The 27,280-nt window shown below is 38.4% G+C and overlaps 1 protein-coding gene across 1 annotated transcript in view; it reads right to left on the bottom strand.

The window, feature by feature from the left end:
* TNPO3 (transportin 3) overlaps nucleotides 1-26,576 on the bottom strand; it is a 77,859-nt gene extending 51,283 nt beyond the window's left edge. Inside the window, exons 1-4 of the mRNA XM_029918064.1 lie at nucleotides 26,097-26,576; nucleotides 2,944-3,144; nucleotides 1,914-1,987; nucleotides 64-220 (exon numbers count right to left, since the gene is read on the bottom strand). Of these exons, the coding sequence (XP_029773924.1) occupies nucleotides 64-220; nucleotides 1,914-1,987; nucleotides 2,944-3,144; nucleotides 26,097-26,216 (552 nt within the window). The 5' untranslated portion in view covers nucleotides 26,217-26,576. The remainder of the gene's footprint in view (nucleotides 1-63; nucleotides 221-1,913; nucleotides 1,988-2,943; nucleotides 3,145-26,096) is intronic.
* Between the last annotated feature and the right edge of the window lie 704 nt (nucleotides 26,577-27,280).

Genomic DNA, 27,280 nt, shown 5'->3' with positions numbered 1-27,280 from the left:
TAGAAAATAACAACCATGGCTTTTTGCCCCTTTGTAGCAACTTAGTATTTCAAGCTTCCTCACCAGTAGAGATACTACTGTACTAGAGTAGAAAGCCAAATCTTCTATAATTTCTGTGCGCCGGTTGGCCCCAATTCGTAAGGAACGGCTATGTACTTCTTCAGGTAACACTGTAAGGATCTCCAGCAAAAAAGGCAGAGAAGTTACATCATTGCTATATCTGGAAAAGAAAAGGCGAGAGACAGAAGTTACTTACAGTCAGAAAATACTCAATCACATAAGATAACAGGCCTCAGAATAACCTAAAAAAGCAGCATTTTCACTACTGTTAAAAATGGAAAATATATACATGTGATTTTTTTGGAAAGGTATCTGGAGATCAAAATTTCAACTTGTATAATCTTTGACCTAGCAATTCCACATCCAGAAATTTCTCTCAGAAAAATCTCATATACACATGCAAAGCACTCAAAAATATGCACTGTGGTACTTTTTTATAATAGCAAAAATACTGGGAAAATATAAAGGCCTTCCATAATTAGAATCAAAAAGGTTACAGACAGTCATACAATGGAACATATATAGTCATTATAATGAATGAAATATCTATGTCCTAACATGAAAAGATGTCCACAACGTATTATGTAAAAAAAGTGTATGAAATATATCACATTAAACAAATGAATACATAGTACATTAAAATTAGTATATCCACTTATGCATTTTCAAATGCTTAAAGGAAAAGTTTGGGAGGCTATTCAGCCAATCATTAATAGTGACTACTTACAAAATACAGGAATAGGGAGAGGGAAGAAAGGCTTTTACCTTGAAAACTTCCATATTATTAGAATTTTTTCAAGAAGCATGTGTTAATTTTCTTAATAAACATTTTCTTAAACAATAAATTATAAAGGCCTTAATGATGCACTGTAGTGAGAGGTAAAAATGACATCCACCTTGTTCAAAAATAATTTCCTAACCAAAGGCCAACATGAAGCAAATGCCAAGATTATCTTGCCAAGACCATAAGGAAATGCTTTTATTCAAAGTAGCATGCTCCATGTATCTAAAAATGATACTTTCCCTTTGAATAGATATGAAACAAACCCCAATTTATAAGAACTTTTATGCATAATGACGTTCAACTTTTTTAATGTTTATTTTTATTTCAAGGAGAAAGAGAGAGACAGATAAAAGCATGCATGGGGAAGGGGCAGAGAGAAGGAGCCCAAGCAGGATCCCAAGCAAGCTCCACGCTGACAGGAGAGAGCCTGATGTGGAGATCGAACTTACAAACTGTGAGATCATGATCTGAGCCAAAGTGGGGAACTTAACTGACTGAGCCATTTATGGCCCCATATGATCCTATATCAATTTAATATCATCTTAAACATTCTGACAATGTTTTTATAGAACTGCTACATGTCAGTTAGTGGGAGTAATCAACAAGACAGTGAAAGACTTTGTTGCAGTTAATTCAAGGAACATGCGTGTGTAAATTATAAGGGCCTTTTATGTCCTGTGTGACTTACATCTATAATATTAATATTTTAAATAACATTCTTTTTAATTTTTTTTTCTTTTGGTGAGAGAGAGAGAGGAGCAGAGAGAGAGAGAGGGAGACACAGAATTCAAAGTAGGCTCCAGGCTCTGAGCTGTCAGCACAGAGCCCTACGTGGGGCTCGAAGTCATGAGTCACGAGATCATGACCCGAGCTGAAGTCGGATGCTCAACCGACTGAGCCACCCAGGCGCCCCTTAAATAACATTCTTTTAATTTAACAAAAGCTAATAATAAATAATTCTATGTTAAGAGTTTGGGAAAATACTCCAAAAGTCTAGCTAATGCTAACAATTTTCTCTTTGTAGCTTAATAGTTATTCCAAATGCTACTATATAGTCAGTACAACTTACTTTTCCACCAATGTTTGTACACACCCCTTCCAGGAAGGCATCTGTAGCGCAAGATCTGCTATTGCTAAAGCCAGCTGAATAAGAGAGATTGAATAAATGAATAGACGAACAGAAACAGAGTTACCATCAATATTAGTTGGCAAGCAAAAAAACTAAACTTTTTCCAAACAATATGACAACAAAGACTGACACTCTCCTCACCTCCACTATATAGCCATGTAAACTCTTCTGGGCTAGCTATCAAGTGCTAGGATTTAAAAAGTTAACCTCTAAAAATGAAAAACAAAACCAAAAAACAACAAAAAGAAATCAGAAAGCACAAACTATAGATTTTCCTCAGAATATGTCAATACTTACTTTTTATTTGGCAATACCATAGAACTTCATGGACAGATAAATTACACTTTGACAAAAGGCCAAAGCTACTGACAAAGTCAGCCCTTTGACTCACTTCTCAAGTAATGGAATGCCATTTCCCTTCTCTTTCCATTTCTCATCTTGAAGCCTTACGCAAAAGCCTCCTTCCTCTTCAAGGGCACTTCTATGCCAGGTAGAGAACACATGTGAGTATGTATTCACTAAAGCTTCCAGTTTTCCTTTCTAATGTATTTGCCAGTCTAAGGGGGAAAGGCCAGATGGTTCACAATTTCATTCATGAGAATTTTACTAGCCAACTGGTCCAGAAAGGAATTTTTTTTAAAGCAACTATGTAGACCTCTGACCCAAAACAATAAACAGTATTTATTATCTGCAATTTTAACAGCAGGGTGGGGGGAAGGGCACATGCCTGCCTGTGAAAACTTCTACTCCCCACCCCCTCACTTCTGGTATTTAATCTGGTTTTAAATCAAATGAACTCTAAGATTAATACAGAAGATTTACATGTTCACTTTCTATCCACTTAAGAATATAGCAATGAGTCTGTAATAAAGTTGTTAACATTACTTAGCATGGCCTAGCAAAGTCAATCAAAATTAATCTGATAAATCCAAACCTTACACATTTCCCTAATGAGAAGCACAGGATTTACCTGCGTTACAATGACAGGTGACAAGTCTTTCAAGTTCTGGATATGAGTTAATAATGAGTCCCGTAAAGAGGCATGAGAGTCTGTGGGGAGCTCATAAAATGAGGTCTGAATCTTCATTTTCATGGTCTGTGCAGCAAAATAGCATGATTCCACATCCTGTCGGATCTGTAACAATTGGTCTGAAATCTCCCATGCATGAACCTGAAAGCAGACCAAACAAAAATGTCTTACAGATTATTTTACTAAATAACTACAATGTTATACCTCAATACAATACACGTAAAAACATACATAGACCAGAGTATAATAAAAATCTGATAAGCTAAATTATCCACTAATTCAGCCAATACCTCAACCTATACATTTACAGGCCCTGTTCAACAAAGTATTCCCTAAATTCTTCTGACTCATTCTGGGAAGGCATGAGAGTTATCAATCAGGTCAACAGATCTAATCTTGCTGATTAGAAATCATTAATTGCGTAGAGGGGAGAGTATGAAGAAAAAAGTCCCCAAAGCTCCTACTAAAACTAAAATGTCACTGTATAACTTTCAAACCTATCTATGGTTAATGTTTCTTTTCCACTTAAATAAGCAAGCTTTTGTTCACTCTGAGAATGGAGTCTGAAAACCATTTTAATATATCTATAAATAGGAGAATATATTTCTCAATAGGCCTACATTTCAATCTTTAGTTCCTGAATAAAACAGCAGAAAAATTATTTCACCCCAAGTGAAAATTTCACTTACTTCTATTATTTTTTGGTGTATTTATGCTTGGCAAAGTACTACATATAATACTAAAATCGTTTTCACAGGAGAAAATAAATTATTAAAATAATAATGGAACAAGAGCACAGGGTTTGGTCTCTAACAGCTAGTCACAGTTATAAAAGAGAGCTCTGTTTTGAAAGATAACTTTGGGGACAAAGTCCTACAGTACACAGTAGACAACTAACAACTGATAAAATTCTAGTTCAATTCTACCAAACTGCCTTGTCTTGGGAGAAGGCTATAGAGGCTGGCAATAAGGAACTGAAGACTCAATCTCAGTTCAGGGTAGATGCAATTGTCAAAAGAGATCACATAGATTTACCTAGTCAATTTCTTATGATGATAGAGTGCGTCACAAATAATATATAGTGATTCTTCAAGAAATTTCCAAAGATAAACAGAAATCAAGGAAGAAAAACAGGCAGAATAAATGGCCTGTACAAATTCCCAAAGTAAACTGAAAATAGAGACCCTGAAATTCACGATAGGTTTATTAACATAAAACTGAGCTTTCAGAGGACCTGGGTGGCTCAGTCAGTTAAGCATCCAACTCTTGGTTTCAGCTCACGTCATGATCTCATGGTTCATGAGCTGAAGTCCGCATGGGGCTCTGCACTGACACTGTTCACTGAGCATGCTTGGGATTCTCGCTCTCCTTCCCTCTCTCTCTCTGTCTCTGCCCCTCCCCTGCTAGTGTTCTCTCTCTCAAAATAAATAAACTTTTTAAAAAATCTTAAAAAAAAAAAAAACCCGCAAGCATTCAATCAAGTAAGATGGTGGAAAATAAGCATGAAACAGGTCATAACAAATTTTCTAGTCACATAAGTTTTTAGCTATTCAGTATTTACCCAGTAACTCAAGAACACTTGTAGTTTAATATGACATCAAAATATATTTTGCTCAAACAATATTTTACAATATAGTCTTTTTGAGAAAGAGAGAGTGCAAGCAGGGGAGGGGCAGAGAGAGACAGGGAGACACAGAATCTGAAGCAGGCTCCAGGCTCCAATTAACTGAGCCACTCAGGCATCCCTAGTTTTTTGGGGTGTTTTTTTTTTTAATGTAAGCTCTATGGCCAATGTGGGGCTTGAACTCATGACCCTTGGAGCAATACCTGCATGCTCTACTGACTGAGTCAGGCAGGCACCCTACAAACTGATATTTAAAAAAAAATAATTGCAAAAAGATTCTATGAAGCCTTGTAATCTCCATAAATGCCCTCATAAAAACATAGGAGTTAATGAACAAAATTAAAGCCGGATAAACATTCACAACAAAATGAGGTATTATCTAGTTATCTCTAAGAACCCCAAAATATAAGTTGTTGGGGACAAACTGGTAATATCTGTAAGCCTGTGCAGTCTCAGCTTCAGTAAAAGCAGAAGCAGAGGAAAACAACAGGGTATCTAATGGATCTAAGAGCAAAGGAAAATCTATAGAGCCAAAAGATATTCAATTGGAAAGAACAGAGACACAGTTTGAGGGCTGAAAATGGAAGGGCTTTTGTCTAATCTAAAAGCAGGTGAGTGGAAGAGGCCTACATAAAATCTAAGAAGATGGTACCGTGTAGGTTCTAAAAACTCTTGAAATAGAAGGACAGGATAGGACTCCAAACTGAGGACAGAGTGCTGTGAACTGAATCAAAATAATACACAAGTAAAATTGAGACAAAAGAAGAAAGGAGAAGGTAACAAAGCTAAGAAATCTTAGAAATCAAACTACCATATTTGTAAATACTATCAGAAAACAACATCTTTGAAGATGAAAAACTTCATCTAGACTACCCTTAGTCCATACTGATCTGAATAATGACCGAATAAATAAAAGCAAAGAAGTTATCTGTAAGATGTAAGACATCTTTCTTACAGAAGAATGCTTGGTTAATAAATGTAATAAGAAAATAGACAATCACTATTTCAACACCACAGTAATAATTGCTACAGCAAGATTCATGGACGGGATAAAATCAGTGAACTTTAACAAGTAACAGGGTATATCAAAGTATCTCACCAAAATATTTGTTGGTTTTAATACATGTCCACAAAGTCTTGGACAATTACTATGTAAGAACTCAGATTACTCTGCTAGAGAGACAATGTAAAGAGACCTAAAACTACATATAAAGTGAGATGAGCCCAGCTAAGTCCAGCCTTCAGCCATTTCTACCAGAGTGTCAGGCATGTAAATAAAGCCATCTGAGAACCTCCAGACCAGCCCATCCACCTAGATGGAACAGAATTATCCCATCTTCATGGAACAGAATTATCATCTACAGAGCCCTGTTAGAATCTGTGACCTACAAAATTAGGAGATAAAAATGAAACGATTTTTGTTTTAAGTCAATATTTACTTCACAGATCATGAGAACAAATCACCAAATATTATGTGCATCTTGATAAAAGAGGATACAAGAATGACAAGAGGATGAAATTTGTGTGTCATCAAATCTCTGGATCCCCTGGCAATTTGCAAGAAATCCAGAGAAGACTAGAATTGTATCATACCTATGCAACTGGCAAAATCCACACTTTCAAGAAACTCAACAGGTCAAATGGCCCAGATTCCTCAACAGTTAAATAATCTATATAGAGAGGAAACCTACAGATTAAAAGACACTCAAAACACATAATTTTAAAGACAGCAGCAAGGGGCGCCTGCCTGGGTGGCTTAGTCAATTAACCATCTGACTTTGGCTCAGGTCATGATCTCACAGTTCTTGAGTTCAAGCCCAGCATCAGGCTCTGTGCTGATAGCACAGAACTTGCTTCGGATCCTCTGTCTCCGCCCCCCTCTCTCTGCCCCTCCCCAGCTCACACATGCGCTCAGGCTCTTTCTTAAGCGCGTGTGCGCTCTCTCGCTCTCTCTCTCTCTCTCTCTCTCTCTCTAAAAAATAAACATTACAACAACAATAACAACAACAGTGCTCCCTGGGTAGCTCAGTCAGTTGAATGTCTGACTCTTGGTTTCAACTCAGGTCACCATCTCACACTTCATGGGTTCAAGCCCTGCATCAGGCTGTATGCTGACAATATAGAGCCTGGTTGGGATTCCTGCACACTCATCTCAAAAATAAATAAACTTAAAAAAAAAAAAAAGAATAACACAGGAAGACTAAAAACAAAGAAATACAAAGAAAGAATACTATGAAAGGACAATGGTTACTTTAGGGAGAGGGAAGAAGTCTGTCAAACAAAGCAAGGAAAACTTCTGGAATGGCCAGCAGAGTTCTAGTTCTTGACTTGGGTGGTAGCTATAAAGATACCCACATACCCATATATAGCAGTTTACCAAGTTACACATTTGTTTCATGCTGTTTTCTGTATCTGTGTTTAAAAAACAAACCAAAGCAACAAAACAAACTAAAAACCTGATACTGTTAATATCAGGAATACATAAAGAATTTCTACAACTCAAAACAAAAAAACCAAATAACCCAATTTTAAAAATGCACTTGAAAAGGCATTTCTCTAAAAACAATATAAAGAAACAAGCACATGAAAAGACACTCGACATCACTAGTCATCAAGGAAATGTAAATCAAAACCACAATTAGATATCACTTCATACCTGTTAAATGGCCACTATCAAAAGAAAAAAACAGAAAATAAGTGTTGGTGAAGATGAGATACTGGAACTCTTGTGCACTGTAATATAACAGTAAATGTAAATAAAACAGTACAGCGCTATGGAAAACAATTATGGAGGGTCCTCAAAAAATTAAAAATAGAATTACTATATGATCTAGCACTCCACTTCTGGGAATATATCCAAAAGAACTGAAAACAGAATCTTAGAAAGGTATTTACACACCCATGCTCACTGGAGCCATTATTCACAATAGCCACAAGTTGAAAACAACTCAAATGTTAACTGACAAATGAATGGATAAACAAAATGTAGTATATACTTAGCAGACATATTATTCAGTCTTAAAAAAAGAAGTACCATTACATGCTGTAACATGAATAAACCTTGAGGACATTATGTTAATAATGTCAGTCAGTCACAAAAAGGCAAATGCTACATTATTCCATTTATATGAGGTATCTAAAGTAATCGAACTTAGGGCCAGAGGGAGGGTGAGGTGGGGTGTTTTTCAGTACACCTGGAATTTCAGGCAAAATGGAGTGGGGTTCAAGGGATCTATTAAACAATGTATATGTGGTTGACAGCATTGTACTGCATACCTGGAAACTGCTGGGAAGGTAAATTCATGTGTGGTATTGGGGGTGTCTGCATGGCTAAGTCGGTTGAGCATCTAAGTCTTGGTTTCAACTCAGGTCATGATCTTACGGTTTGTGGGTTTTTCTGCACTGACATTGTGAAAACTGCTTGGAACTCTCTCTCTCCCTCTCTCTGCCTCTCCTCTGCTCGCTTGCCCTCTCAAAATACATAAACATTAAAAAAAAACAAAACTGGGGCGCCTGGGTGGCTCAGTTGGTTAAGTCTCTGACTTCGGCTCAGGTCAGATCTCATGTTCGTGGGTTCTAGCCCCGCGTCAGGCTCTGTGCTGACAGCTCAGATCCTGGAGCCTGCTTCCGGTTCTAGGTCTCCTTCTCTCTCTGCCCCTCCCCCTTCATGCTCTGTCTCTCCCTGTATCAAAAATAAATAAAACATTAAAAAATTTTAAAAAGAAAACAAAAAACAAAACTGTGGTACTGGCATAAAAACAGACACAAGACCAACAGAATAGAATAGAGAACTCAGAAATAAATCTTTGGATATCTGGTCAAATGATTTTCAACAAGGGCAACAGGACTGTTATTTTACATCATATACAAAACTTAACCCTAGGGGCACCTGGTTGGCTCAGTCGGTTGAGAGTCCAGCTTCAGCTCAGGTCATGACCTCACGGTTGGTGGGTTCGAGCCCCGCGTCAGGCTCTGTGCTGACAGCTAGCTCAGAGCCTGGAGCCGTCTTCAGATTTTGTGTCTCCCTCTCTCTCTGACCCTCCCCTGCTCATGCTCGCTCGCTCGCTCACTCGCTCTCTCTCAAAAATAAATAAAACATTTAAAAAAATTAACCCCAAAAGGATCACAAACTAAATATAAGACGTACAACTATAAAACTCGTAGAAGAAAACATAGGGGAAAAGTTTCATGAACATTAGATTAGGCAATGATTCTCAGATCAAAAGCATATGCAACAAAAGTAAAAGTAGATAAACTGGACTATATCAAAATCTACAATTTCTGTTTATTATCAAAAGACAGGGTAAGTGTGAAAAGGCCACCCACAGAACGGGAGAAAATATGTGTAAATGACAAATCTCTTAAAGGGTTCATATCCAGAATATATAAAGAACTCCTACAACAAAAACCCTCAAACAACCCAATTAAAAAATGGGCAGAGGGGGCGCCTGGGTGGCTCAGTGGGTTAAGCGTCCAGTTTCGGCTCAGGTCATGATCTCACGGTTCGTGGATTCGAGCCCTGCGTCGGGATCTCTGCTGACAGCTCAGAGCCTGGAGCCTGTTTCAGATTCTGTGTCTCCCTCTCTCTCTGACCCTCCCCTGCTTGCGCTGTCTCTGTCTCTCAAAAATAAATAAAAAGCATAAAAAAATTTTTTTAAATAAATATAATTTAAAAATGGGCAAAGGCCTGAATAGACATTTCTCCAACAAGATATCCGAATAGCCAATAATCACATAAAAAGATGTTCAACATCACTAATGATTAGAGAAATGTAAATCAAAACCACAGTGAGATACCACTGCACTCGCATTAAGATAGCTATCAAGAAAACAAAATGGTACAGGATGTAGAAAAACTGGCAACCTGTGCATTGCTGGTAAGAATTTTAAATGGCACAGCCACTATGGAAAATAGCATGGCAGTTCCTCAAAAAACTAAAAATTAAATTACCATGTGATCCAGCAATTCCACAACTAAGTATGTACCCCAAACAATGAAAAGTAGGGACTCAGAACTGAACACACCAATCTTCACAGCAGCATATTTTTAAAAATTTATTTGGGGGAGGGGGAGGGAGAGAGAAAGTCGGGGAGTGGCAGACAGAGAGGTAATCGGAAGATCTAAAGCAGGTTCTGCACTGACAGGCTGACTACAGCAAGCCCAATGTGGGGCTTGAACTCATCAACCACAGGATCATGACCTGAGCCAAAGTCAGACGGTCAACTGACTCAGCCATCCAGGTGCCCCATACATAGCAGCATATTTAAAAATAGCAAACACTGAAAACTCAAATGCTAACTGACAGATGAATAGATAAACAAAATGTGGTATAGACATATAGTGAATTATTATTCAGCCTTAAAAAGGAAGTACCATTAAGAGCTACAATACGGGTGAACCTTGAGGACATTATGCTAAGTGAAATAAGCCAGACACCAAAGGACAAATATTCTAAGATTCCACTTATATGAAGTATGAGTAGCCATATTCATAGAAACAAAGTTAAAATTTTGATTTCCAGGCACTGCCGGGGAGAGTATGAGAGTTACTATTTGATGGATACAGTTTCAGTTGAAGATAAAAAGTTCTGGAGATGGATTTGTGGTGATGGTAATACATTAATGTGAATGTATTTAATGCCAATGAATGTTCACTTGAAAATAGTTAAAATGGGGGCGCCTGGGTGGTTCAGTAGGTTAAGCATCTGACTTCAGCTCAGGTCATGATCTCATGGTTCGTGTATTCGAGCCCCGCGTTGGGCTCTGTGCTGACAGCTCCGAGCCTGGAGCCTGCTTCAGATTCTGTGTCCCTCTCTCACTGCCCCTCCCCTGCTCATGATCTGTCTCTCTCTGTCTCAAAAATAAATAAACATTTAAAAAATTAAGAAATAAAATAGTTAAAATGATAAATTTTATGTGGCCGACATTTTGTTACCCACCAAAAGAAGAAACACAGTTTAGAATCTGCTCAATCTCTCCTTAAAGGGATTTGGCCCTACTATAAAGACCTGCAAGAAAGACGCAGAAGCACTCATGTCAGGAGGAAAACATCATGATCTCTTCAACTTTTCATAAGCAATATATCCAGTATCAAATAAAAGACTAAATAATAATAAAGGAAGAAGAAATAGGCAATAGAAAATACCGTATCTAGATGATGGAATGAGGACTAAAACAACTATGATGTCATAACCGAAGTAAAATTTAACATCACCAATAATGGAACAAACACATTTTATGCTACTCCTGATGTAATCTGCTGAAAACAACAAATTATCATCCATGTAGTATTCCTCCAAAAATTGTTTCACCTGAATGCAACTGTGAGAAAATGATGAGACAAATCCAAATAGTAGGGGCACATTGAAACCAAAGACAAAACGGGCCTGGATTGGCATTTTAATGCCATTATCATAAAAGACAAACAGAAACACACCAAAGAACTAAAAAGACCAACTACAAGCAATGCATTTTCCTTTAATGGGTCCTGGATTAGAAAAATAAACACTTTAAAAGCTAGGAGGGAACTTGAGTATAGACTGTGTATTAGATGATACATTATATCAAAGTTAAATTTTTAGAGTAACAATGATTTTAGTTTAGTTTAGAAAAATATCCTTGTTCTGACAAGATATGTCAGTGTTTAGGGGAACAGCATTATAGGATCTTCAACTTATTTCCAAAATATTAAAAAGATACATACAGAGAAGGACAGAGAGAAGCAAATGGAGTACTGTAAAATTGAGGAAAAGGGTTTATCTGTGTTCACTGTACAATTCTTTCAAGTTATGAGCTTGTCAAAATAAATAGTTTGGGGGCACCTGGGTGGCTCAGTCAATTATGTGTCTGAGTTCAGCTCAGGTTATGATCTCGCAGTTCACAGGTTCGAGACCTGCGTCAGGCTCTGTGCTGACAGCACAGAGTCTGGAGCTTGCTTCTGATTCAGTGCCTCACTCGCTCTCTCTACCTCTCTCCAGCTCAGAGACTCTCTCTCACATAAAAATAAATATAAAAAACAACAAAAGAAATTAAAAATAAATCGTTCAGAAAAAATTAAGTAGTTAATTAATATACTCAAGGAATTAGAAGACAAATTGGAGGATTTCCATTAAGAAACGAAATCTATAAAAAAGAAACAAATAGGGGCGCCTGGGTGGCTCAGTCAGTTAAGCTTCCAACTTCGGCTCAGGTCATGATCCTGAGGTTCGTGAGTTCAAGCCCTGCGTAGGGCTCTGTGCTGACAGCTCAAAGGTTGGAGCTGCTTCAGATTCTGTGTCTCCCTCTCTCTGCCCTTGCCCCGCTCACACTGTGTGTGTGTGTGTGTGTGTGTGTGTGTGTGTGTGTGTGTGAGAAAAATAAACATTAAAAAAATCAAAAATTCTAAAACTGAAAAATATAGTAACCAAAATTAAAAACCAAATGGATGGGTTAAAGGTTAAAATAGCAATCAGACAACTGAAGAAAAGATTAGTATGCTAGAAACAAACCAAGAGAAAAGAACAAGACGGAAGCACAAAGTCAAAAAAGATGAAGGTAAAGAATGGGAAGAACCCGAGTGACATGTGGGACACAGTGAAAAGGTTTATTAACATACATATAAATGAAATCCTAGAAGGAAAAGAAAAAATGGGGCAGAAGTACTAAAGATAATGGCTAAGAAATTACCAAAGGGACAAAAGACACCAGCCCACAGACTTAAGCTCTATAAACCCTAACAGAAAAACCAGACCTATACACATCCTAACTGCTAAAAAGCCAAAGAGGAAAATCTAAAGGGCAGAAAAAAGATGTATTACCTTTAAAAGAACAATTAGACTGACAGCTGACTTGTCAGCATAAACAATGGGAACCAAGTATCGTCAAAGCACTGAAAGAAAATAATCACCCATCATTTACTTTACACCCAGCAAAAAACTTCCAAAATGCAACAAAATTAAGACATTTTAAGACCATAAAGAAAGTGGAGACTGACTGACTCAGTTGGTAAAGAACGTGATTCTTGATCTCCGGGTTGTGAGTTCAAGCCTGATGTTGGGTCTATTGCTTAATTGCTTATTTGCTTGCTTGCTTACTAAATAACTAAAATTCATTAAAATTTTTTTTTTAAATAAAGGAAAAGACAGTTCATAACCAAAAGACCCAAAAAGAACAAAATACTAAAGAGTGTTCTTTGTGAAATAGGAAAATAATTTTGGATATAAACATGGAAATACGAAGAGTAACAAAAAGTTTGTGAGTAAATCTTTACGGACACTGATTATATAAAGGAATATCTTGTGGGGTTTAAAACATCTGAATAAAATCACCAGAAAGGAGTTCTATATCCATATAAGAAGTAGAAAGTCAGAACGAACACTGCTTTTGAGTTAACAATAAACAAAAGCAAGTAAACTACAAAGTAACTTTTCTTAAAACACATCAGAAAGCTGTGGCCCCAAGACAACCAAGTAGATAGAAATCTAAAGACAGACCTGTCCAAAGAGACAGAAGGCAAACACTGACTCCTCTGTAGCAGAACATATGAGGAAAACACTCAGGGCACCAAATAACCAAGTAATAAAAATTCTGCTGAAAGTATGAACAAATTGATAAAGGACACGTGTGGGCTAACGTGAAGATATAAAACCCCGACGGCTCACTGGCCCAAGGGGAGTTCACAACCACCTACAGGCAAATCCGCACAGACCTCCCCCACATGCTAAGAACAAAGACCAGAGAAAACCTCCTTTGGTAGGATGATCCTGGACAGGAACAGCCTCAATTGCAGAAGAGGCACAAAAAGCTGACTAGACAGACCCTTTCCCCTACAGAAGAAAGCCTCAAGCTGTGTGGGCGCAGCAAATCCTGTCAGCCTCAGGGCACGTGTTAAGACCTAGTGTGGTTGCAGACCCACAGAGGGCTCCTACCACTGCGGGAAGGGCGAAAAAACGTTTCCTGCTCAAGACCTGCCAGATGCAGGCAGAGCAATATTCCATAGGTGAGGCCAGATCACTGCGACAGCCCCACCACTGACGATGACAGCACTGGAGCACTGGGGCAACAGAGAACATTCCTGTCCCCCCCCCATTCCCCCACATAAACACTAAACACACCATATTAAAATTCCTGAAGCACCAAGATAAGGAGAAAATATTGGAGGCGGAAATCCATTTACACTGGCTCTACAGCTCAACTGCAGAACCTTGTACTGCAATTACTTGGGCCAACATTCATCTTTTCTAATAGGCTGTAAGCTTTTCAAAGGTAAAGAACAACCTTAACTATCTCTACATTCTCTCAGAATCCTCTGGCCATAAGAAGTACTTTAAATGAAAGTATATATTAAATTATTAAAGCAAAGCAAATTATAAAGCAAAATGACAAGATACTATCATCTCCTAAATCCTTCACACCTCTTTGTTTTCCCCAAACATGAAAAGTCCATCCTTTTACTAAGTAGCTAGATACTTACTGGATTGGGAGTCAACTCTAAGTACAGAATCCAAAATGTTTAGAGAAAGGGCAATACAACAAGCAAATCCGTTCTTTACAGATAAAGAAAACAAAGGCCCTGAGAGGATGAGACGTTTTTCATTCAGAATCTTCATTTGTAGAACTTCATTTGCCTTGCCCAAATGGAGCCTTGGTTTTTATTTTAAATATGTATTTTGTTTTAGCAATGAAAAGAAGCTCAACAATTTCCTAGCTAAAATCTGAAGACTTAGAATTTTCAGAAAAACTTCAGTGAAGAGAACCTTAAAATCTCCCTAAAATGGGAGTCTTCTGGAATGAGTGTACTTTAAAATATTACCAGTATTTCTGAAATAGGAAAAAAGAGAACAGTACTAAAGCAACTACATCAAATCTAAAACTTAGTATCTTTTCATGCTCATTCTGTAACTATGTAGGTGTTTTTGTTTTTTAACTAAACTAAAATATAGATAGCAGCTATATAAATTTCCTAAGACACTTCTATGAGAAAATGGTCTTCGAAAAATTCCCAAACTGCTCTTTGTGCAAATATATCCGGTAGAATCAAAGTGAAAAAGCGGTCTTCTCATTTCAACCACCCTCATCTTGAAGCTTCCTCACCCACTGGTCAAGTGTGCCTCTCTTTTCAAATATTTGTCTTTTGGAATAAGAATAAAATACAAGACTGACTTCTAAAGAAACTTAAATATCAGAGCTACTAAGTAAATTGTCCATGAAAAATTACCTGGGATGTCAGTACTATATATTAAGGGGTCATAATTTATCACTTTATTTTGAGTTCTATGAGAGTTTCAGAATTATTGGCATCCCCAAACAAGTAATCTTGTACTGGTCACTGAATCGTAAAGAAAATGCATCTAAATCCCGATTTCCTAGACACTACAGTATACTGGTCATTGTACTGCCCCTCTGGCTAAGCTGCAGAAAGGAGGAAGAGAAGGAAGGAAGGAAGAAAGAAAGGAAAAGGGATTCTTGACAAGGAGAGAATAAAGCACTTACACTTCATAGGACTTTCTAGCCACAGATGCCAGGTGCTACCCACTGAAATCCAGGCTTGGACTAAGCTCCACATTTCTGAAAGGACCATCTCAACCGGAGCCTGGGGCTCAGAGTCAGCAGGAGGAAGCTGCAGCTCCCACCAGCAGCACATTTCAAAGAGGCTGCAACAAGAGAACATTTTCCATTTAAGCATCTAATTCCAATCTTCCATTTCACATAGCAGTAGCAGAACAAGCCTGTGTTATCAGTCTTTTCAAAAGATATTTCCATGACTTGTCATGAATATGAAGCAGGCTATAGACCAGCAATCCTTTCACTAACATACTCTTAAGTCTTTCATTATATTTCACAGCTGATCCTAAAAGTACTTGCCCTATCCTTTCTTTAATGACGCTCTGTTGCTCCAAGACTCACTTCTACACCAACAGTTCTAAAATTGCTGAATTCACCTAAATCACTGAGCAGGCGGGCTGTCAACAATGCAAGCACACACCCAGATGGGAGCCTATGGATTCATTAGCTGCCAAGAATTAGAAGCGAATTGGAGCTGCTAGTTAATCCTACAAAAAATCCTCAAATTAAGCAGAATTACTTAAAATACTTCACTGAAGACAGAAGAGCCCTGGCAAATGGAAAATGAAATTCTGTTAATACAAATATTTCAGTGAAAGTTGAAAAATAACATAAAAGTATCAGGTTGCTGTACTTTTTTTTTTAACATTTCAATTAGTGAATAATAGATTTATTAAGTAAAGACTTTTAAAGATTTACAGTATATGGGGGGGAGAGACTAAGACAGAGTAGTCTTCAAACAAACAAACAAATCTATCAAAGACATATGTCCTATAACAATGTGGCATAGAGCTAGAAAACCAGAATTTCCCAGATCAAGAAAAAAATCATTCCCATGAGACAAGTAAAAAAAAGAGTAAGTCTAATTTACCTGAAAAAGAGACTTTTTTTTAAATATTTTTGAGAGAGAGAGAGACAGAGACAGAGACAGAGAGACAGAGCATGAGCGGAGAGAAGGGGAGAGAGGGAGACACAGAATCTGAAGCAGGCTCCAGGCTCCAAGCTGCTGGTACAGAGCCCGATGCAGGGCTTGAACTCACAAGACCGCAAGATCATGACCTGAGGCGAAGTCAGACGTTTAACTGACTGAGCCACTCAGGCACCCCGATAAAGTAACTTTTTAACTTCATCAACTATCTTAAGTTTTTGCATCTAATCTTTTATGAGAAGTTTACAAATACAAACTGCTAGGTCTGTCACAAGATACTTTCTGATGGTTTTCTAAGATAGCAGGGAAAGAAAATGGTTTGAAGAGATATTATAAAAAACACAAACTACGGGGCTTAAAAAGTTACTACCTAAAAATTATATTTTTCAAAATAACTTGTTTTGTAAGGTGGCCTAAAATGCAGAAACCATGATGAAATGAACTTAGCTAATACCTTCACCACAACAGTGGTGAGTACACAACCCCCAGCTCCGAAAGCAGACTGTCCATGGAAAATAGTCCTATAAGGCTATAAGGCCCCTAGCAAGCTCCCAGACCCACAGAATACACTGTGTGCATAAACAACTTTTTTAGAAGCAAAAAGGTTCATTTATAGAGACAAACTAGGCCAATTTACATTTTAACAGCCATCTATATAATAACTGAGTAAATAATTAAAAGGGAGATGTTGTTTCCCTTATGGAAGGGAAAACTCCTAGCCAAAAATAATTATTTTAAAGATCATAAGCAAAAAACAAAACAAAACAAAACAAACATAAGCTATTTAAATTTCACAAGAAGCACCCACTCTTAAGTCAGCTTTTAGACTAGCACCCATATGCACTGTTCCATCTGGATTTCAATGAAAGGAATCAGTAAGATCAAATGACAGCACTGCACCCTGTGGCCTCCTCCATTTCGGATGATATCTCCATGTCTCTGGGACAAGCATTTTAAAACAATCCTAAGTCATAATAAACTCTGCCAAATGAAATTTGGCTCAAATTTGTGGCTGTCAGTCATGCATAATATGGTACTGAGAAATCTTGCCAAAATGTTTTCTTGACAAGTGTAAAAAATCCCTATCCAACTTTAAAATCCTTAATAACCTATATACATGAATTTTAACCTCAAGAATGGCCCTGAAAAAAGACAAACAAATCTGGTTCCATAAAACCAACTTGGGTTGGCAGTGACTAAAGTATGCATTGGTAATCACCTTGCTGTGGGCCTTACTAATTATACCAGGCAGTCCTATATTAAAAGTAGAAAATGCCAAGCTTGAAACCATTTGAAGCAAAGCCAATATAAGTACTTCCTGAAAGCCAAACATAGAGAAGTATATTTCCTTTAATGGCTGGTCTCTAATCCTGCTCATCTGAACAAGTTTTATAACTCATATAAACCAGAAGAATGAGATTATCAGACATATTAAGCATATATGTTAACACCATGCTGAAGATTCAACTTTTTCAATCTTACAGGAATGTGAAATGTCTAGCTTAAAATATTGTTTAAAAAAATGCACTGAAGCGTTAGAAAACTCTGAATCCTTATATAAAAAAAAATGTATATTTTCAGGTCTCATTCCAAGTATATTCTTCTGTTTGGAGGCTATTTAACAGGATTATACTATGGCTGAGAAAGAAAATACAAGGAAACAATGAACACAGAGGAAAAACTTAAAAAAAACTGGACTATGGGCTTGAGAAAAAAATAGGTTAAAAAAACATAATGTAAACTCCATTAACAGAAAATGTCTTACCAAAAGAAAAAACATATGTTTCATAATATTGTCATTTTGAAAACTCTACAAGAAAGGAAAATTAAATGAGTATTTTTAAGTGACTTTTCTTTTTTTTTTTAATGTTTATTATTTCTGAGAGAGAGAGAGAGAGAAAGCACAAGTGGGGGAGAAGCAGAGAGAGGGGGGAGACACAGAATCCAAAGCAGGCTCTAGGCTCTGAGCTGTCAACACAGAGCCCGACGTGTTGCCTGAACCCATGAACCCCAAGATCATGACCTGAGCCGAAGTCTGACGCTTGATTGAGCTACCCAGGGGCCCCTAAGTCAGTATTTTTTAAGGAGTTCTACATATCAAACATTACAAAATTATCCCCTTTAGCCACACTATGAATTTCCAATTAAGGAGAAATAACGCTTCTGAGACTTCATTTGTACAGCCGTAAAACACTCTCTGGTAGTATTTCAGTACCAGGGTGCAAGCTAAAAAAATACAGGAGAGGTAATCTGAGCAATCTCAACTTCCTATAAATTAAATGTTTTTAAATTCAACAGAGCTTAAAATTCTATAAAATCTGGAAAACAGTATGGCGGTTCCTCAAAAAAACCTACAAAAAACAGAATTACCATATGACCCAACAATTCCCTTTCTGGATATATACTCAAAAAAAAACTGAAAGCAGGGACTCCAAAAGGTATTTGTACACCCATGATCATAACAGCATTATTTGCAATAGCCAAAAGGTAGAAGCACCCCAGTTTCATTGACAGATGAGTGGATAAACAAAATGTGGTACATAAATTATTATACAGCCTTAAAAGAGGATGAAATTCTGACACGATATACCATGGATGAACCTTGAGGACATTATGCTAAGTGAGCAAGTCAGTCACAAAAGTTCAAATACTGTATAATTCCATTCATATGAGGTACCTCAAGAAGTGAAATTCAGAGAAAGAAGCAGGTTGCTAGGGGCTGGGGGTGGAGGGAAGGGAAAATGGGGAGTTAACTTTAATAAGTAGAGTTTCAGTTTTACAAGATGAAAAAGTTTGGAGATGGATGTTGGTGATGGACGCACAACATTAATATACTTAAACCCACTGAATTGTGCACTTTGATATGGTTAGCAGCACCAGGGTGGCTCAGTCAGTTAAGCGTCCAACTTCGGCTCAGGTCATGATCTCACGGTTCCGCATCGGGTTCTGTGCTGACAGCTCAGAGCCTGGAGCCTGTTTCAAATTCTGTGTCTCCCTCTCAGTGCCCCTCCCCCGCTCGGTCTCTGTTTCAAAAATAAATAAAAACTATGAAAAAATTTAAAAATAAATAAAATAAAATGGTTAAATCATGAATCTTATGTATATTTCATTGCAATTTAAAAAACAGAATGAAATTCTGATATAAGCTACAACAAGAATAAACCTTAAAGACATTATGCAAAGTGAAATAAACAAGACACAAAAGTACAAATAGCATATGATTCTACTTATATAAGGCACCTGAAATAGTCAAATTCATGGAGACAGAAAGTAGAACAGTGTTATCAGGGGCTGGAGTGAAGAGGAAAGGGAGAATTTTAGTTTATAGATACAGAGGTTTAGTCTAGGAAGACGAAAAAGTTCTAGAGATGGGTGGTGGTGATGGCTGCACAACAAGAAAGTGCTTAATGCCACTGAACTGCATACTTAAAAATGGTTATTTATGCTATGAATATTTCACAATTAAAAATCTATACCATCTATTTTTCATTTCCCTCATAAACATCAATGCAAACAACATGAAAAAAAATGTTAAGGAAATATCTGGAAAGCTTTGAAACCTGTGTTATAATTAGAATATGCAGCACTGCCCTGATAATTTTACATCCTGAATCACACCAACTCTGGTCCAAGACCTGGGAAGACAAAAAATAAACTAATCCAAACATGGATGAATGCCATCAGATAACAGACTACCATGCCAAAATAAATACCATCACAATACCTGAAATGTCTATATATGTAAGGTCCAAGACTTGGAATGTGGCAAATAAGAAACTGATTTTAACTTTTATTTCATTTTAATTAATTTAAATAGCCACAACAGCCATCTGGCTAATGGCTACTATATTAGATGACACAGCCAGATTGGTAAACTCTGGAATAATGGTCTCTAGTTTTTATTGTTTATGTTTTTCTAATTTCCAGCAATGCAGGGCAGAGAGTAGTCCTATCTTTATTGAAGTAATTGAGCCACAGAATTTGTAGATAAACATTTTCTCTTTTCTAGAAGGTTTTTCTTTCAAAAGCATGTTATAAGAGTCACTTAACTGGAGGATGAGAACAAAAGCATAAAAAAAGCCCAGATTTTTGTATGTCAGGTCAGTAACTGCAAATGCTAAAAGGAAAACCAAAAACCCTGGTTTTTTGAACTAGGCTAAACAATCAAGAAATTCCAATGAGGAAAACTACTAAGAAAGAAATTTGAAGTGAAATCCCATGATCCATGACTTTCCTGATAATGATATCTAGAAAAAAATCCCAAGGATCTGTGATAAACCAACATGGCAATGTCAACATAGTCCATCAGAGCATGATTTCATTTGACTTTGGCATTTTATGATTTTATCATTCCTTTTCAGTTTCCAGACTAAAATTTTTGAGGTAACCTCTGATCCACAGATTGTCTTTGTAATAGTAGTCTCTATAATCTAAATTACAAACTTAAAACAAATGCATAGCATAATTCATTAGCTGTATAAAGAGATGGTCTTTCCTTCTGTTGGTTTCTATACTGTCTATTTTGGGTTACCAAAGGGGAACAAAGTGTTCGGAATATTTCACTGTTAGATAGGCTTCCTTTAAGATCTGTCTCAAAATAACCTTTTTTAAAATACATTGGAGGGGCGCCAGGGTGGCTCAGTTGGTTGAGTGTCCACTCTTGATTTTGGCTTAGGTCATGATCTCTCAGTTCATGAGATCAAGCCCCATGTCAGGCTCTGCACTGACAGCATGAAGCCTGCTTTGGATTCTCTCCCTTTCTCTCTCTCTGCCACTCCCCTCCCGCACACATTCAAGCTCTCTCTCAAAATAAATAAATATTTGATAATAAATAATAAAGAGAGTGATACAAATTTATCACCTTTACACAAATAAAGGATGAAAAGACTGAAAACAGAGCATCATAAGAGTCTGAATAATATTGTTTATTTTCAATTACCCTGGGCTATGGGACATCCAACTATCCCTTTGGAATGCCTATAAGCAGCTATTCATGCAACACACATTTTTAAGAACCTCTGTGTCAGTCATCTTGATTACTGCTTTCTTAATAACCATTAAAGTTATTCCCTCAATTGTATCATATAAACAAAATGATCCTATAGTAAGAGGAACAAATTTTCAAAGATAAAAAATTATAAAAATTACAAATGCAATTACATAAAATACTCTAGGTGTTCAGTAGAGGCATAAATGATTTTCAGGTGAAGAGAATCAGCTAAGATTTCTAGGAAAATGGGGCACTGGGGTGGTTCTATAGGTTAAGTGTTCGACTCTTGGTTTTGACTCAGGTCCTGATCTCATGGTTCATGAGTTCAAGCCCCTCTCCCCTCATCGGGCTCTCTGCTGACAGCACAGAGCCTGCCTGGGATTCTTTCTGTCCCTCCCCTCAACCCCTAGTCCTGCTCTTTCTCAAAATAAATAAATAAACTTAAAAAAAAAAAAAAGAACTTAAAAGATAAAAGATTTCAAGGAAAAAGAATTTAGGCTGGGCTTTGAAAAGATAGGTTAGGGGCGCCTGGGTGGCTCAGTCGGTTAAGCCTCCGGCTTGGGCTCAGGTCAGATCTCACGTTCGTGGGTTCGAGCCCCGCGTCAGGCTCTGTGCTGACAGCCAGCTCAGAGCCTGGAGCCTGCTTCCAGTTCTGTGTCTCCTTCTCTCTCTGCCCCCGCCCTCTCTCATGCTTTGTCTCTCTCTGTATCAAAAATAAATAAAACGTTTAAAAAAAAAAAAAAGATAGGTTAGTTTCTTCATTTGAAGACAAGATTGCAAGGGTGCCTGGCTGGCTCAGTTGGTAGAGCATGTGACTCTTGATTTCAGAGTTGTAGATTCAAGCCCCATGTTGGGTGTGGAGATTACTTAACATGATAAAATAAAATCTTAAAAAAACAAATAAAATAAGACAAGATTGGGAAAGAATAAAAGCACAGAGGTAAGAAAGAATCAAAGAAACCACAAAATTGGACAAAGGTAGCATTCTCTGCCACCACCACCCCAAAACCATTTGCTTACTATTGGAAATAGTACAGCTATATGAATGCTGACAGGAAGGGCCCAGTAAAGAGGGAGTCTGAAGATGCAAGTGAGAGACAAAAGATCAAGACTCCTAAGAATTCAGAAAATGAGGACGCAGAGCACCTAGAGCTGACAGGAAAAGGAAGAAGCGGTTGGTTACACTTATGCTGAAGTTTTACCAAATGAGAAATGAAGGATTGATATTACAGTATATTTAAGAAAATGACTAGAATGATAGACTCTGTAATCGAAATTAGATAGAAGTCAACTGAATAAGGTTTTGATGTAATTCAAGAACTAATGCAGGGATTTGCTTAACATTATTAAACTGACTGAACACACCTGTTTGCCCATAGGTCCTTTCCAAAAATCCACTAAAATTAGAACAGATTATTTTAGAGAGGGTAGGGGTAGTGCCACAAAGACAAAAATGGAAACATGATTAACAAAACTGTGAAAACTAAAAAGCCAATGGATCAGTTAATTGTCTTAGCAGGTCTTTTTCAGAGGAAGGACAGTATGAGAATGGGGAAGCCAAGGAACAAAATGATCCACGTTGCAAATTCCAGTCAGGCTGAGGAATTACAAATACCAGGTACATCCGAAGGCAGATGCACAGGTGGAACAAAAAACAAAGGAGTGGGCTGAAAATCTGCATAAGCAGTTAGACTAAGACTTTCCCTAACATCCTCCCAGCATCACAGAAGACTCGAGTGACTTCGGAAAGACTGACACAGAGGAACTCTGGACTCTTAGCCAGAAGACTCACCTAAGGAGAGGAATATCATACTGAAATAGATTAAATTAAAGCCAACATAATTAGTGGTAAGATCCATTCCCTGGCTCATTCTCCCACCTGCCACCAGCAGGTTCATTTATATCCAGAGGACTGCTCTCAGGATAAAAGTGGTCCAAGAAAAAAGACCACCAGAAACACAACAAGAAAGAAGGGGTAACGGTTCACTTCTTAATTATCCATCAAATGAGGGAGTAATCTAAGAAATGGTCATGGGATCCAGGATTCAGAGCATTCATCCAACTCAAGAAAGAAAAGGGAATTAATTCCCTAGGAGTGTTACAGAGATCCCAGGACAATAATTATGCAACACACTTGGAGAACAACAAGGCCAAATTGGAGGAGGGAAGATGAAGAGCTCTCAGGAGACACTTCCTCCTACCAAAAAAGGAAACAGATTACCAATTTGAACATACTAAGAGAATATTTACATACTAACATAGAGTCTGGGATGAATCATTGCAGATATACAGAAAATGAAGCAAATGTGAAAGAAAAGGTAATGACTACCACCAGAAAAAAAAAAGCTGCACAAAAAAGGAAACATTACCATGGTACATAAGCTACATGGTGTACAATGTGTATTTATTCAACCAAAACTGGTATGTATTTACTTAACCAAAACTATGTTAGAGATATGCAATGGAAGAGAAAGCAGAAGGAGCCCAAATCCTCATCTTTCATAAAGGAAAGTCTACACATAACTTCTCTTTTACTTCCTAGGTCTTTTTCTTGTAAAGTTTCCATTTTATAACCTTCTAAAGTTTTAAAGTTTATTTTAAAATGTTCTAAGTTTTAAAAGTGTAACCTTTAAATTTTGATAGAAATTAAAAATTATAGATTTCAAAAAATAAAATTATATGAGATTACTTAAATCCTTACGCCAACGAACTATAAGAGTGGGTTGTGATCAGAGCAAATGTCTGAGTTAGTGATGTGGGGGGCTGGTGACTTTTATCTTTCATTTCTTTATTTTTTTTTAACGTAAGCTCCAACATAGGTCCTGAACTCACCATCCCAAGATCAAGAGCCACACAATCAACTGAGTCAGCCAGGCACCCAGGCTGGTGACTTTATAATAATGACAAGATCCAGGGTTTGATTGGGTGACCATGTGGCTGAGTTAGTGACTTGAGAGGTTGGTGGCTTTTTACTAATGACAATATAGATCCAAGATGTGACAATATTGACCATGTGGCTGAGAAAAAGAGGTAAAGGAATCACACACAGCTGTTAGCTGTGTTGGGAATCCAGATGCTGAAGTTGTCTAAAAATGATAATATGGGACTGTGCTAGAGGTTTTCCAGGTCCATTCTTCTACCCTCGCCTACCATGTTTTTTGCCTCAGTATGCTGACCTGTATGGACTAAATCAACAGGTTCTCATATCCCCCAGCTTCTGGTTGGGTTTGCCCAAAAAAGAATCCCAGGAGGTTAGGGGAATAAGGTGAAGACATTTATTCCTCCAGCCCCCTCCCTGAAAAATCACCTCATGACTGTGTCCCTTCAACTGAAAACTGCCATTCCACTCAAGGCAGCAAACTCCAGAGTTTCCTTGATAGTTTAAGTAACTACTCCTTCTCCTACTCTCTCTGGCCTAGAGAGGTAACAATTGGCAACAAGTTAAACTATTGCCACATTGTATCAACATCTTTGGAAGCCATACTTGTATAAAACAAACCCTTCTTGATTTATTCCACTTCAAGGGTGCCATCTGTTTCTGTTGGGGCCCTTACTGCAAACAGTAATGATGATGATGATGATGTAAGGTTGTAACAGAGCACAGTGAAAAGAATAGTGACTTCCCTTTAAATAATAATTACTAACATATTTTAAGCTCTAGGTTTCAAGAACTTTTCTATGCTCTTTGTAGATCCTAACTCAATCATCACAAATCTATGTGGCAGAGATTTTGTCTGGTTCATTTCCATATACCATTGCCTAGCACAATTGCTGGTATAGGGTAAGCACACATTATTTAAAATCCAATAAGCAGATTTAGTAGGAAAGAGATGACTTTGGTATGGTGTATGACCTGTGACTCCCCCAAAACTAAACACGAAATAAGACCATATATGAGTAATTTTCTTTTGTAGCCTACAGTGAATCTAATTCCTTCATCTTCCCATGAGGTTATCCAGAACTTGAGGTCCCCAATTTTTTTTTACTGTAATATTTAAAGCCAAAGCTGAGAAATTTAAAATATTTATTATGCGCCTGCAGCCCAGAGCCTCATTTAAAATTAGGGCAGAGCATCTTTAAATACTAGTTATAAGTTTTAAAAAAGAAAGGGGAAGAAGTAAATTCTAAAACCATGCTAGGGAATATAAAACGCAAAAATAAAAAAAAGTAGAGTCAGCAAAATCATTAAGTATACACACACACACACAGAAATAAAGCACAGAGAACGTGAGTATAAAAATTAGAGGAAGGGTAAGACATGTGAATCAAAGAAAGTAAACCCTTCACCGCATGTTCACACAATCACATGTAATAATCAAGCTGTGATAAAGCTTGTGATAAAGAATCTAAAACCAGGTCAAAAAAAAAAAAAACAAGGTTAGAGAATATGCAGCAAAATGTGAACTGCAAGGATTTTCTGAACCCAGATTTGGTATTTTTTTTCCTTTACATCATGTTGCACTCGAAAACACGGCGGCAATCCACGTGTATAAGAGTCTAGAAACCTGAGAAGTTTCGAGAATAATAGACTCAAACTACAGTGAAAAATCAGCAAGGAACAGTGAGATAAAAGCCACGACTGAAAGCTAAGAAGAAACTGCCAGGCGCTACACTGGAACCCCGAGAGGAGACGGATAAAGCATTCCTAAGTGGAAGATGGGAGAAAGACTGGGACTGGATTTGGTTGAGAGACTAAACGGAAAAGCAGAACCGAAGAAGCAAGCAGCGAGCGTAAAACTTAAACAGGACCAGATCGATGCCACAAGCGAGTACAGGACCTACAAATCAGATTCTACGGGGTGGGGAAAGGGCCAGTCCGCGACCGACCAGCTGCGACTAGTTTCCGAAAAGCAGCGTAAATGTAGCTTCGCAGCCCCACCCCTCCGCGGAGCAGCTCCACCCTAAGGAGCATCTCACGAGGCCAACCGCCCGGCTCAGGCTCCAGCTCGAGCCCAAGTCCCACCCCGCCCTTGCCCCGCGGCGCAGAACGGCCTCGCTGGGCCCCTCACCGAACGCTGCAGCTCCCCAAGCCAAAACGAGGCGCGCTCCTTTCCGCTGGGATCTGGGTCGTGGTAAAGCGCCTGCACTGCCTGGTACACGAGCTGCAAAGTCGGCTTTGCCCCTTCCATGGTGGTGGCAGTGGTAGCGGCAGCGACGGCTCTGGCGGTTCTCCCGAGGCTTCTCTGGTTGCTCCGCCTTCAGGCTTCCTCACTGTGTCGGCCACAGCCGCTCCCTGGCTGGCGCCATCTCCTCTTTGGCCGTTACCAGGGCAGAGGGGTTCCCGTGGAAGTTGCCCCCTCGGAAACAGAGGTTAGATTGTATTCGGGTTCCCGGCCTTTTTTCTTATTCTTCCTCTAGACTCCAGACTTGTAATTTCAGACGCCGTGCTCGCCTCTTTACCTAGTGTCTTGTCCTCAAAAATCAGTCCCGGCGCGACACCAACCATGCAGTGTACCTAAGCCGCGTGAACCCGGACCGGAAGACGCTGCACCGATACCTTTAGCACACTTCCGCCTGGTGCAGCGCAAACGGCCTCCTTCCCGGCACGCCTCCTCCTGTCTCCCCGCCCCCTCCCGGAAGTGGCCAGGCCAGGCCGGGAGCCGGGAAGCGGCAATCGGGTGCGATTTTCTCGATTTCTTGCGTGCTCCTGGAGCAATAGGATCGATGTGTGTTCCATACCTGAGCCGCGCCTCTCTCCTTGGCGGTGGGTCCGAGGTCTTTCCAACCCCTTTCGGACATCTCCATCCCTATCCAGGGAATCCTTTCTTATGCCCATGGACAAGGCGCCTCAATTCAACCACCCCAGCAATGTCCACCGGACTGGAAATGCAAAGATGGCTAAAGACGGGGTTCTATGCTGATTCTAGTGGATGAGACAGACACGTAATCAAATAATGTTGTATGAAATATGTGCCACATTGAGATGAATCCAAAATGCCTTCAATCACTGTTCAGCCCTCCTTTCCACTAAGTTCTTACCAAAAAGGATATTTCATTCTATTGCTCTGGACACTGAACTCCAGAGTATTTGCATACATCTTTAGGATTATTTCCATATTGAATTGAATTGTTGTATCTGTCTTTCCGAATCAAAAACCATTGGTGTAACAGTTCACTATTCACAAAAGAAAATAGGGTTCTTGGAATCTGTTCTCTGAAGAAATTTTGGACATAAGATAGTAGTATGTTAAAG

This window comes from Suricata suricatta, chromosome 2 (assembly GCF_006229205.1).
Source record: "Suricata suricatta isolate VVHF042 chromosome 2, meerkat_22Aug2017_6uvM2_HiC, whole genome shotgun sequence".
NCBI lineage: Eukaryota > Metazoa > Chordata > Mammalia > Carnivora > Herpestidae > Suricata > Suricata suricatta.
This window is presented reverse-complemented; position numbering and strand designations above follow the sequence as displayed.